Below are 12,595 nucleotides of genomic sequence, written 5' to 3'. Positions count from 1 at the left end.
TCGCAAGCAAATTGAAGAAACTATGCGAATTGCAAGTAGTTTTTACAACGCGAAAATTAAGATCGTGCCTCCCCACCCTGAAATCATCCTTTGATAGAGATCTGAAATCCCACGTGGTATATGAAATTAAATGTAATGGATGCGGATCCATCTATGTTGGGCAAACAAGCCGGCATGTTACCACAAGGATAACAGAACATCAAAAGAAGGATTCACAGGTGGGTCAACATCTAGTTGAATGTCGTGGCGCCACGAATGACATTGAATGGAGAATTCTGGACGCCTGTCGGTCAGTAGAAAAACTAATGATCATCGAAGCTATATATATCAGCAAGCTGAAGCCGGCACTAAACACACGCGACGAATATAGGGGGAGGGAACTCACGCTGAAAAAAAAAAGTAAATAGTTTTTATCCCCCAAGGCATCTTTAACATCTGTTTAACCTGATTCTTGAAACTGGGTTTGCTATCAATTTTTAGTCCTAAATATTGACGTTCATTAGACTTTTTGATTACCTTGTTATCTACTAATATTGTGTCCTGGGTTTTGTTTCTTTGATCATTTTGTTTGCTGAAACAAACGAACTCCCCGGTTTTGAAGAATTCAAATTTAATTGATGTTCTCTGCCGTATTTTGCTAAACTATGTATGTTTCCAGGGATTTTGCTATCTTTTTATCCGTGTTGGAACCAAAAACTAGGCAATTATCAGCACACTATCATTGTTACAGAATCAGCTGTACAAAGATCGTTTACATATATCCTGAACTTCTATCCAGTTGGATTAAATTGAATCTAATTTTACACGTTGAAGTCTGTTAGAAAGAAAGCTTTTTATAATGTTCTGTGCATCGCTATTTAACCGAATGCTACCTAATTATTTAACCGAATTGAACCGTCTTATATCGTACATTAATTTTGGGATCTTAAAGTTTGTGCTCCCCGTACGTTATGCTCCCCCAGTTACAGAGCACGTACCATTACGTAGTGATTTATTATTTAAAAATATGGCACGTGAGTCTAGGGTGCAAATAATATGCACCCACTAAGTGTGGGGAAGGGGAGGGCACAAACGCAAAAGATCCTAATGATGTAGCATTTTGAAATCTGTATGTATGTGTATCTTCAAACTACTCTTTTAATAAGTTTAATATAGCGAATAAAAGACTTGGGAAATATAGGGTCTTTTTAGGTAAATATACCTAAAAAGACCATTTAGGTAAATATAGGGTCTTCTCATAAATATGATTTTTAGGTGTTTGTATGTAATAAACTAAATGGAGTGAAATTGAAAACAACAGTTTGTTTCCATCGTGTCCTAGCTAAATAGAGGATTGCCTCATCTTGTGCCAATCATTTGCGGCGGAAGATTTCTCTAACTAAAAAATGGCCAGTCCGAGGACGAGAAACGTACTAAAAGACCTCAGATTGCAGCAGGACAACAATGTAAGTATATGCCATAAAATTTCATACAATCTGTTTCAGTTTATGACTTTGGAAATTTGGAATTCAGAAGACAGCTGTAACCCATTGTCAGTTCCGCTTGGCGATACTGGAACTTGTAGGTCCCGCAGTTGTGATGATTTTTTTACTGTGTTGAAAATAGATACTAAGGGGGATGGAATTGCCCTAAGGACGGATGGGAGCCCATTGAAATGGGATCAATTTGCGCATGCGGGGAAGGTTTTACAGTAGCTCATGCCCCACATTTTATCCCAAGTTGCTCAATGAATTTTAATGTGTGATTTTGAAATAGGAGCCTTGTCAGACTCTATGAGGTGTAAGCTTGACAAATTAGGTACAAAAAAGTTGAGGATGCTCGATTGTATATCAATGCCAATGGGTTCTTTTCATTACGCTTTAGTTAGTAGGACTTTCTTTGCTGTGACGATTTTTCACATTACCATGAGTTGCTCGCAAGCATGCTGGACAGGTATAAATGCAACGAGACAATTGAAAAGTAATGCAACGGGTCTTTGAAGTCGATAATGGCATTTCCTTTGAGTCTCGCTTACAGTGTAGCAGGCCCACTTACGTTCATGTTTTTCGATCATTTTAAATCTCCGTAAGGCGTCAGCTCTGCATTTAGAATTGGGATACGACATGGGGGTCCTTGAATAAAAAGTCTATCACAACAATAGCCTAATTGTTGTGATAAACTTATTAAATAGATTTGTTATGGCAAAATCCTTGAACTGGAGACCTCCAATGGGAGGGTTTTAGAGTCAAGGTTTGTGTATGTCTACTGAGAGGTTGAGAAGGTCAAGGTTTCACATCTGGAAGACAGCACCCACCAAATCTCTGCTGATTCCCAGGCCCGCCACATTGACGCCGAAAATCTCAACATGCTCTCGCTTCCTGGAGCTGGTATCAAGCACGTCTACAACTTCCTACACATGAAGGACAGGTTGGAGCTCATCATCCTCTTCGTCGGAGGTAACGACTTGTACGACGGCTTTCAACTATCCTCCACCCCGCCTCCAAAGTAGCGAATGATATCTTTGAAATAGCAAACGTTTTGTCCGAGCGTGCAAAGAAAGTATTCCGAGCGTGCAAAGAAAATGCAAATCTTTCGAGCCATCAGAGAACTCGCTCTTAACCTGACTACCCGCCTCTTACAAGTTTTGCCTTCTGAACATCCACGGTCTCACAAAAATATTGAAACGTGCTGCGTTACTGGATTTCGCCACAGCCGAAAACATCAGTTTGCTTTTTATCACCGAAACCTGTCTAACTGAGTCTTTCGACGATAGAGTATTATCACTTTTCGGCGCCTTTGAAGTTATTGACCGATCAGACAGAATCAAGGGGTTGCATGGTGGGGTTTTACTTCTCAAAATTGGGGTTTTACTTCTTAAATCTCAAAACCTGGACCTGAAAGTTATTTCTTCTCCCCATTTTGACTTCGGAAGTTCAGTACTACTGTTTTTTACCAAATGCTACCATTCACTTCATATTAGTCTATTTGCCACCAAATTGCAGTCACTACACTGTCGACGTCAGAACACTGAACGATTTTATCCTTCAAGCTAAAACTGCCGCTCTTCGTGAGAACTCTCAATTGAATTTTTCAGTTTGTTTGCTCGGTGATTTCAATCTCCCGAGCACAGATTGGCTGTCAATGTCTAGCACCTGCTCCTCTGAAAACGCCTTTCTAGATCTTTTTCACCAACATAGTTTATTCCCCACCAATTTTCAAGCTACTCACAAAGCTGGAAATGTTCTTGATAATATACTAATTACAGAAAACTTTCATTTCGAAGTAAATGTTAAAAGTAATGTTACCCTCAGCGACCATTTTCCCTTGGTATTCGAATGTTTTATAGAAAAGACGCCTTATCAGTTTGATCCCCTACTCTCAACATATTCTTTTAACTCATATGAAGGAATATCGGTTTTCAGTAATTCCTGGTCCAACTTCAGCTTTGAAAGTTACCCTTCAAATGTAGTCAGCTCTTTTTATAGTCATCTGCTTGCTATGATCCCAGTGGCTTTCAGAAAGAAAACTAAAAAACGACTTTTCAACCCGTTTTATTACTCATCTCATAGTATCCATTGTCAGAACAAACTTCAGACGTTGCGCAGACGATGATCACGAAACCCAACACGTACCAACCTTGCTGATTTGAGAAATGCTACTAAAGACTTCGAAGAGTCAATTGAGCTTGATAGAATAACTTTCCTCACTGGGCACAACACGAGCTCTCTATCTGATGGTTTCAACCGTTTAAGTAGTCTCAAATTTTCTCATCTCCCTCCTTCCATGACACAAGGTACTCTGACGCTGTCGGGCGATAAACAAATAGCTGATGAGTTCAACAAATTTTTTGCTTCAAATTTCAACGCCGAAGTATACAAACCAAGACCTATAGAGAGTACGGGGGATATAAAACTTGAAGATATTCTATACGAAATGACAGAATCCAAAGTTTTCGAAGCCATCGCAAAAACAAAACCTGCAGTAGCCCTTGATAAGTTTCCCTTAAAACTTTTGCATCTGTGCCCTCATCTGTTTGCCTCGCTCCTAATGCCAGTCTTCTGCTCCATATTCATTTTGGCCTCATTTCCTGAGGAATGGAAATACTCATTTATTAAACCCCTTCACAAACGTGGCAGTAAAGGACATACAAAATTATAGACCAATAAGTGTTCTTTCCAAATTATCTTTGGTGTTTGAAAAATTACTCCACAATTTCATTTACTGTAAGATAAGAGAAAAACTTACACCTCGCCAGTTTGGATTTCAATCGAACAAAAGCTCAGTTATTCAGTTACTTGACTTTTTGGAAACTGTCTATTCTTCAAACTCGGACAATCTTTTCGCTGTTTATCTTGACTACGCCAAAGCTTTTGACAAGGTGCCTTTCTCAGTTTTACTCGAAAAGTTAAAAAAATTGGTTTCGATGATTCTTTGACTAGTTTCTTTCAAACATATCTCAACAGACGTTATCAAACCGTTCTGGTCAGACTCGATTCATCTTATCCTTTACCAGTTTTGAACGGAGTTCCTCGAGGCTCTGTATTGGGGCCTATATTATTTTTAATCTTTATAAATGACCTGCCGTCGATTATTATGGATGCGTTTGCCTGGCTTTATGCGGATGAGCTTAAGTTACTTTTTAAATCTTTGAACTTTCAAAATGACCTGAGCAAATTAATGAACTGGAATGTTGCAAATATTATGTTAATAAACGCCTCGAAAACCACCTGCATTTCTTTCAAAGGTCATAATCAAGTCGATATCAACAGCGTGCCTTTTGAAAATATAATGAATCACAGCGATCTTGGAGTACTGATTAGTCACAACTTAAAGTGGGAGCCCCATCTGAAACTTAAATTATCAAAAGCGAGTAAATCTTTTTTCTTTTTAAAACAATCTATTCAGTGGAGTTTACCTTCAAGAGTCAAATTGTCCCTCTATTCGAGCACTGTTTTGTCAGTCTTATTATATGCTTCGCCAGTCTGGAATGCAAATTTTACTATACTTCGAAAACTTGAGTTATTTCAAAAGCGGTGCTTTTTTTGGGTATTCGGGAAAACTAAGTCTTACGAATTTCATTTGATGAATAATTGGGTTTTACCCATCAGCTTACTCATTGAATATCGGACATTTTGCCTTCTAGTGGACCTTTTAGACCTAAAGTATACTTTCGATCTGTCGCGTTTTATATGTTTCCAGGAGCCCACCAGAAGTAATCGCAAGCGATATTGGAACCCCCTCACATGGACATCGCATCCTTCAAACAGCCACCCTGATTCCTTTTTTGTTCGTGCAGTCAGATCATATAATTATCTTCACCGACATAATATCATTGAGCCCGGCTTAGTTGGAATGAAGAAAAAGATCAAAAACTTTCTAATAAACAAGACGTTCAATATTAATTCTAGGTGCTCTTACTTTATCTGTTGCACATGTTCAAGCTGTAAAGATTTAGTGAGTTTATGCTAACTTTTACCATTATTGGTACTCCGGTATAGGAGAATTAAGTCTTTTCTCTCTCTCTCTCTATTCGTACTTGGCATACCAGAACGTGACGAAAATAAGCCCAGGTCCAAAGCTGTTGCTGACATATTGGAAGCTACTGCCACATTGAGTCTCAATAGTTTCAAATTCGATATGCCTGACGATCAATCGAAAGCGAGGTCAACTTCAACATCAAGTGTCGGTTTTAAGGATTACTACCCCAGTGTGGACGAGCTGCTGTCGGCGGATCCGGAGCAGTTTCGAGGCTTGACGGGGAAGCTGACCAAGGAGTGGCTTGTTTCTTCTCAAGGACACAGTGGAACACTTGAAACAAGCTAAGTTATCAAATTCTCTTTTTTCTTCCATCGGTTCTAAACTGGATGAGGTCAAGGCCTGTTTGAGATCTTCTCCCAATCAAAACAATTACACTCCGACTTTCAAATTGTCCTCCAGCTGGAGTGATGTTGTTAAAAAGTCAATGAATCAACACGACTACGATGTTGCTGCATCCAAACTGTCATGCTCTACAACGTGAAGGAAGGAAATCTTGACAATGCAACAGAACATGAGACATCTGAAATTTTGCACTCCATACAAATTTCCCCAAATATTGTAGCCAACTCTTCCAGACTTGGTGAAAAGAAACCCGATCCCACTGCTAAACCACGGCCAATTGAAATTAAACTGAATTCTGTTTACGACAAACGACTCTTGATGGCTAACGCCTATATGTTGAAAGGCAGTGGCGTGTTCGTGAAACCAAAGTTGAATTGGCGTGACCGACAAAAAGAGAAAGCATTTCTTAGACCTAATTATAACTGAATCAACAAAGGCTTGGAACGAAACGTTGTTCGTATCCGTGACTTGCAACTCTTCTATGATGGGAAATTACTCAATGACAAACTTTCTCCCGATGAATTACTTAGTTCTCTTGCTAGCCATATATCTTCCATGGCTGATTGACTAATTAACTCCAACTGCTCCTGTTTAATATTCGTGGAATGATTACTCAAGACAAACTTGTAGAATTAGTCTGCTAGTTGGATTTCTATCAAATTGATATTGCCCTAATTACTGAATCATGGTTTTCTCCACTATCCGATGACTATTTTTGCTCCCTGTTTGGTGGTTTCAGAGTTTTGTCTAGAAAAGATTGTAAAATTGCACCCCATGAGGGAGGGTATCATTGTCATCTGTTGAAAAAATTGTGAACTAGCTTTTCTCGACCTTCATATTGGTTTAGATTATGATTTTGTGACTGCTTTTCTTATAAGAGTAAGTGCAACCAAGATTGCTATTTTTATTCTTTGTTATTTACCCCCAGCCTCCAGCACGTACAGTGTTCCGTTCAATAATTTCAAGAGTTTTGTGATAAGACTTTAAAATAAGCTACCCATATGTACACTCCTGATGTGTTTACACTTACCTTATCTATTATGGGTGATTTTAATTTTCCTAATACTGATTGGTCTACAATGTATAGTCCAATCTGTCGCAAAATGCATTTTGTTGACTACTTTGGTTCTTTGGGACTCAGTGCTCATATTACTTCTGGAACAACACATTCATTGAAATATACTTGACAACATCCTTTCAAATGATGACAATATTCATGGGTTATTGATTAAGGACAGGGTTATCGATTAAGGACAGGATAAATCATGTCTGAGTGATCATCTGCCCATCTTTTTAAAGTGAACAGCAATGCCTTGAACAAATCATGCGACGTGGAATCATTCCAGTATTCTTTCTCAATTTATTAGCATCTTATCAACTTCGAAACAACTTGGATATCCTTCATTTTTGTTAATTACCCTTGTGGAGAGAATGTTGATGAATTCTATTCCTTTTTGCATGGAGTATTGACACCTGTTTTCCTAGTAAGCGCAAGATACGGATAGTCTCACCTTTTTATAACAGCTCACATACGATACATTGTTTGAACAAATTAAATACTGCTAAACGAAAGTGTTCGAGAAATCCCTCGCGTCTGAATCTGCAGCAACTTAGGTCTCTGGAGGAAGACTACACTCAATCAATAGAGCTCGATAAAATTGTCTTTGTCAATGCATCATTAACTTCAACTACAAACCAATGTTTCGCCCTTTTGAATAGCTTGAAGGATTCCCCCATTCCTAACCACATGTTTTTCAATAGTAAAACAATTGACGAAAATGAAGTACCCGAAGTTTTTAATAGTTTCTTTGCATCAAATTTCAATGACAAAGTCTATGATATCGACACCACATTTCTTGGTGACAACATAAAGTTAGAACGCGTTCTCTCTGTCAAAATCAAGGAATCTTCTGCTTTGACCCATGACGGTTTCCCAACAAAACTTCTGAAAAGTTCACCTTATCTATTCAGTTATTCTATGCCGTACGTTTCCGGCAATATGGAAGGTTGCTCGTATCACTCCGCTCTTCAAAGGTGGTTCTCTCAACGATATCAAATTTTATCGGCCAATCAGCCTACTTCCAAAAGTATCCCTGCTATTCGAAAGAATTTTATTCAATTATCTTTATTCATGCTTGAAAGGAGCTTCACCCACAGCAATTTCTTCACACACAGCAATTTCAGGGTTTCCAGTCGCACAAAGGAGCAGTCCTGCAAATTTTGGATTACCTCAAAGTGTTAAGCTGTAAATCTCAACACAAGTTTGCCATTTATTTTGACCATGAAGGCCTTTGATAAGGTCCCACACACTATCTTGGTTGAAAAACTTTGCCGCTTTAAGCTTGATGTGAGTTTTTGCAGACTTTTGGAGTCTTACCTTTGCAACAGTTATATCAATTTACACAAATCAACAAATCGAAGTCGAATTTTCCATGTGTTAGCGGTGTACCGCAGGGCTCCTTATTGGGTCCCTTTTTATTTTTGGTTTTCGTGAACGATTCACCGAGCATTTTCCTTGATTCCATGGTTTGGTTGTTCGCAGATGACCTTAAAATGCTTTTCACTAATCTGAATTTCCATGACAATCTTTGGCGCCGTTTTTCTTGGAATATCTGCAATGGAGTGATTGCAAATTCACGTAAGACTAAATGTTTGCACTTTAATGGCTAGCTAAGATTTCTATGACACAACATAAAGTACTGGAAAATGTCTCTTTACACAAGGATCTGGGTGTATACATCAGTAATGATCTCAAATGGGGTTTCCACGTTACTTCTAAACTCTATAAAGCTCGACAATGTTTCTTCAGTCTGAAAGCGAAAGTACCTTTCAATACTCCGTCTCATGTCAATCTCCACCTTTACCGGAGCCTTGTCCTCTCCGGACTTTTATATGGGTTTCCTGCGTGGTATCTCGATGTATCTATGCTTAAAAAGTTAGAGGATTTCTAGCGTTCCTGCTTCTTATGGAAATTTGGACAAAAATCATCTTACCTGAAGCAACTCAAAAACAACAATTTTCTGCCACTCTGCTATCAAATTGAATATATTACTTTCTCTTTTCTATCGCAACTGATGTTATATAAGGACAACTATGATCATTCAAAGTATGTAGTATTTCAGGAGTCTTCCCGGTGTTTGCGCGGATTATCCTTAAAGGTCCTGCAATTAAAGAACAACCATAAACACGCTAGCGTCTCATTCTTCGGTCGTTCTGTATTAATTGTCAACTATTGGTTCGGAAACAAAATCATCGATGAATTTGACAGTTACAACAAGAAAGCTCTGAAGAGCGAAAAACATTTGATCCAGAAATAACATGTACATTCTTCATTTGCTGTGTCTGTAATTCATGCAAACTAATCAAGAGTATATGCTAAAAATATAATGGTTCTCGAAAGAGAATAAAGTCTTTCTCTATCTCTCTCTCTCCCTCTCTTTCTCTCTGTCTTACACGTAAGCCCAGAGAAACCCCAAGTCGCTTGGAAATTCAGAAGTGTGAGTACATACGTCTCAGGACAGCGATACTTCAGAAAGGACAAGATACATCTCAACGACGACGGTTTAAATGACATCAAATATACCAAAGAGAAGGTCTTGTACTAGCAGTACAAATGTGAACTCCATCTGGCAGGCAACACTGAAGTCATCACCTGCAACACGAATTCCTGCGTCTGCCCCTGTTCCTCTTGGAACTCCGGTCAGTAGTGGTAGTAGTAATCTCTTTAAATCTCAAAACTGTTAACGGATAAAAAGCGAACTCAAATCTCATAAGACCGGTAACATGACTCGCGACGACTTTTCGACTTGCGGCAAAAAGGTCAAGGGGCCAAGATTCTCCTGCTGCTTCTGTAGGAAGACCATGCACCTCACGACTTCCTGCACTGAGTTCGGTCAAGCAAGCATGGAAGTCCTCGCCTAACTGGATAATTACCTTCTCCACATCTGCAAAAAATGCACCGGAAAGAAAAAAGACTTCGAAAACCGGCACCAGCAGTGACTCAAAGATTGACTCTCAACTGCAAGCCTTAAAACAACAAATGGCATCACTCACGCAAAAAGTTGGGAAAAATCAGGTATCTGATGTTGAGATAGAAATGCGCGAGCTTAAAGAGGCTCAGAGCACTAGCTTCCGCAAAGCACTCGGATATGTCTCTCCGGGAAGGAGTGTGCCCGTTCCCGAGAAAGCCGACAAATCAACACTCGGAGTCATTATCCGAGGTATTCCTGAAGAAAAGGGCAAGCCCATTGACCGAATGACCACTGACTTTGCTCAGGTCGATGGAATTCTCGAAGATCGAAAGCTTACTAAAGCGGCTCGGCTTGGAAAATACGACCCGGTCCGCAAGAAAAATTGTCCCCTGTTGGTAACAACTGCCTCTGACATCAGCAAAAACCTGATACTGAAATCTGCGCTTAATTTAAAGCACTTCAGTTTTGATGATGCCCCTGTCTTCATCAGTCCTGAATTGAATAGTGAGGACACAAAAAAGCACAACGGGTGCCTGAAAACACGCCATGAAATTCTTGACAACCTTAGCAACTCCCTTACCGCGAAGGACGTACGTATTCGAAACCTGAGCCTTGACCTTCTGGAAAACTCCACCTGGACACCTCTCGACAAATCTCGGTACTCCAATAGCAGCGAAACAGATCAACAGGGTCAGGAATGACTATCAACATTGTCAATCCTATCCTTTAACGTAAGAATTCTTCTAGACCTTTAGCACCGAATGCATTTTTCAAACTGTCTCAGACCAAAACTTGCATCAGACCAAAATTATTGTGAATTACTGAAACGTGGCTGGTTTCCGACATTCCAAACTTAGCACTCTTCTTGCCATCATATCATATCTACAGACGTGAACGTCCAATTAATGTCTCTCAGACAAAACATGTTGGTGTGCTAATAGCAGTGCACGCCAGTGTATACCACGAATCTCGATATCAGGAATCTTGCTCATTGTGTGCTCAAACTCTTGTCATCAACTCAATCTATGTTAGTCTGTTATATTTATAATGCTCGCGCTCCAAGTATCTGTCAATTGGAACAAACTGAATCTTTTCTTCTGCTTCAAAAACTCCATTTGTTTACCGAAACTCACTTCTGTGACAGCATCGTTATTACTGGCGATCTCAACTTCTCCAATACCAATTGGGACAGTATGTCCTCTGAAAACGTTTATGAAAGCAACTTCCTGGGACAACTTATCGAATTGAACTTGTCAAATTTCAGCCGTACTGAACTGGACGTTCTACTCTGCAAGAATCCCGACATCGTAATAATTTCAAGTGTCGATCGCGACTTTACCACAAATATCAAATATATAACAAGCTCTGCTCTGATAACAAGCCGATCCTAACACTTATTCAATTTGCTATGAACAAATGCAATATAATTTTATCCATGAGATATTCCTTTAAATGAGCTGAATGGGACTCCCTTAACTCGGACATCAGAGAAAACCCCATCAGTCCTTACTGTTAGTATTGTTGACCAACTGGTGAAACAATAGTACCACTGACTGTGGCAACAAATTGACAAATTTATCCCTAAGGTCACTTCCCACCGGGCTCTGTTACCTCCGTAGATTAGTAGTTCAACCTCATACCTCATCAAAAGACTGAAAACATTGAAGTTGAAAGCAGTAAACAACCTTCAGAAAGCCTTGAAAATCAAAAAGTTAGCGAAACATTCGCACTGAAATTAACAACGATCTAACCGAATTTGAAAGTAGCGTCTTCAACAACCGAAAATTCAGTGAAATCGAAAAATGCTTGAAATGTATAAGAAAAACTCCGTCAATCCTTCCTAGTGTAAAGTTGAACGGTTGTGTTGCAACCGAAGATGTTGCTAAAGCCGAGCTGTTCAATAAATACTTCACTAGCATGTTCGGTAGAAAAGACTCAACCAGAACTGAAATCGACGACTCTCTACTTAATTCCCTAAAGTGCTCACCAGAAAAGGTAAGCTTAATACTGAGAAACTTTAACCCGAAGAAATCAACTGGTCCCGACAATGTTGGGATTAACCTTCTCAAAATGTGTCATGAATCCCTGGGCAAATCTCTGGTACTAATTTCCAAACCTGTATCAACAAAAATACTTACCCCACTTGTTGGAAAGTGTCTCGAATTACTCCTTTTTCAAAGAGGGGAACAAAGCCGACGTGAGCAATTACCCGCCATTTAATCTGCTCTGTTGTTGCTCGAAAGTCTTCGAGAAAGTCATCTTTGATGTAGTATACGAACATGTCAGAAAAGCACTTCATGAAAATCAGTTTGGCTTCAGAAAAAGGAGATCTGCTACCTTACAGCTCCTCTTCTTTCTGGACAAAGTCTACGAAGACAATGATGCAAGAGCGACTGATCACTTGGCTGTCTCGTATCTAGACTTTGCTAAAGCTTTTGATACTGTCCCCTTGCCCAACTCATAAATAAACTTGCAACCTTTGGTATTGGTGGCGAACTTCTGAAACTCATAAACTCTTACCTCTCCGCACGGCACCAATTTGTCAAAATCAATAACTCCTTATCGAGCACTCGCTTAGTTACAATTGGTGTCCCTCAGGGCTCCATACTAGGCGCGCTACTGTTTCTGCTTTTCATTAACGATTTGCCCGTGTCACTGCAGGACATAGAGCTTCGGATATGCTGACGACTTTAAAGCAGTCGTCTCCAGTCGAAATGAATTGAACTTCGTAAAGCAGAATTGGGAAAATGGCTTAATGAAAATCA

The 12,595-nt window shown here is 39.5% G+C and overlaps 1 protein-coding gene across 2 annotated transcripts in view; it reads left to right on the top strand.

The window, feature by feature from the left end:
• The first annotated feature begins 1,257 nt into the window (after nt 1–1,257).
• The window catches only part of LOC142348818 (ADP-ribosylation factor GTPase-activating protein 1-like), a 112,473-nt gene continuing 101,135 nt past the window's right edge, over nt 1,258–12,595 (top strand). For both annotated transcript variants that reach the window (XM_075400341.1, XM_075400340.1), the window contains exon 1: nt 1,258–1,445. In XM_075400341.1, coding sequence (XP_075256456.1) covers nt 1,386–1,445 — 60 coding nt within the window. In that variant the 5' untranslated portion in view covers nt 1,258–1,385. The remainder of the gene's footprint in view (nt 1,446–12,595) is intronic.

Source organism: Convolutriloba macropyga, chromosome 10 (assembly GCF_964194025.1).
Source record: "Convolutriloba macropyga chromosome 10, txConMacr16.3, whole genome shotgun sequence".
NCBI lineage: Eukaryota > Metazoa > Xenacoelomorpha > Acoela > Convolutidae > Convolutriloba > Convolutriloba macropyga.
This window is presented reverse-complemented; position numbering and strand designations above follow the sequence as displayed.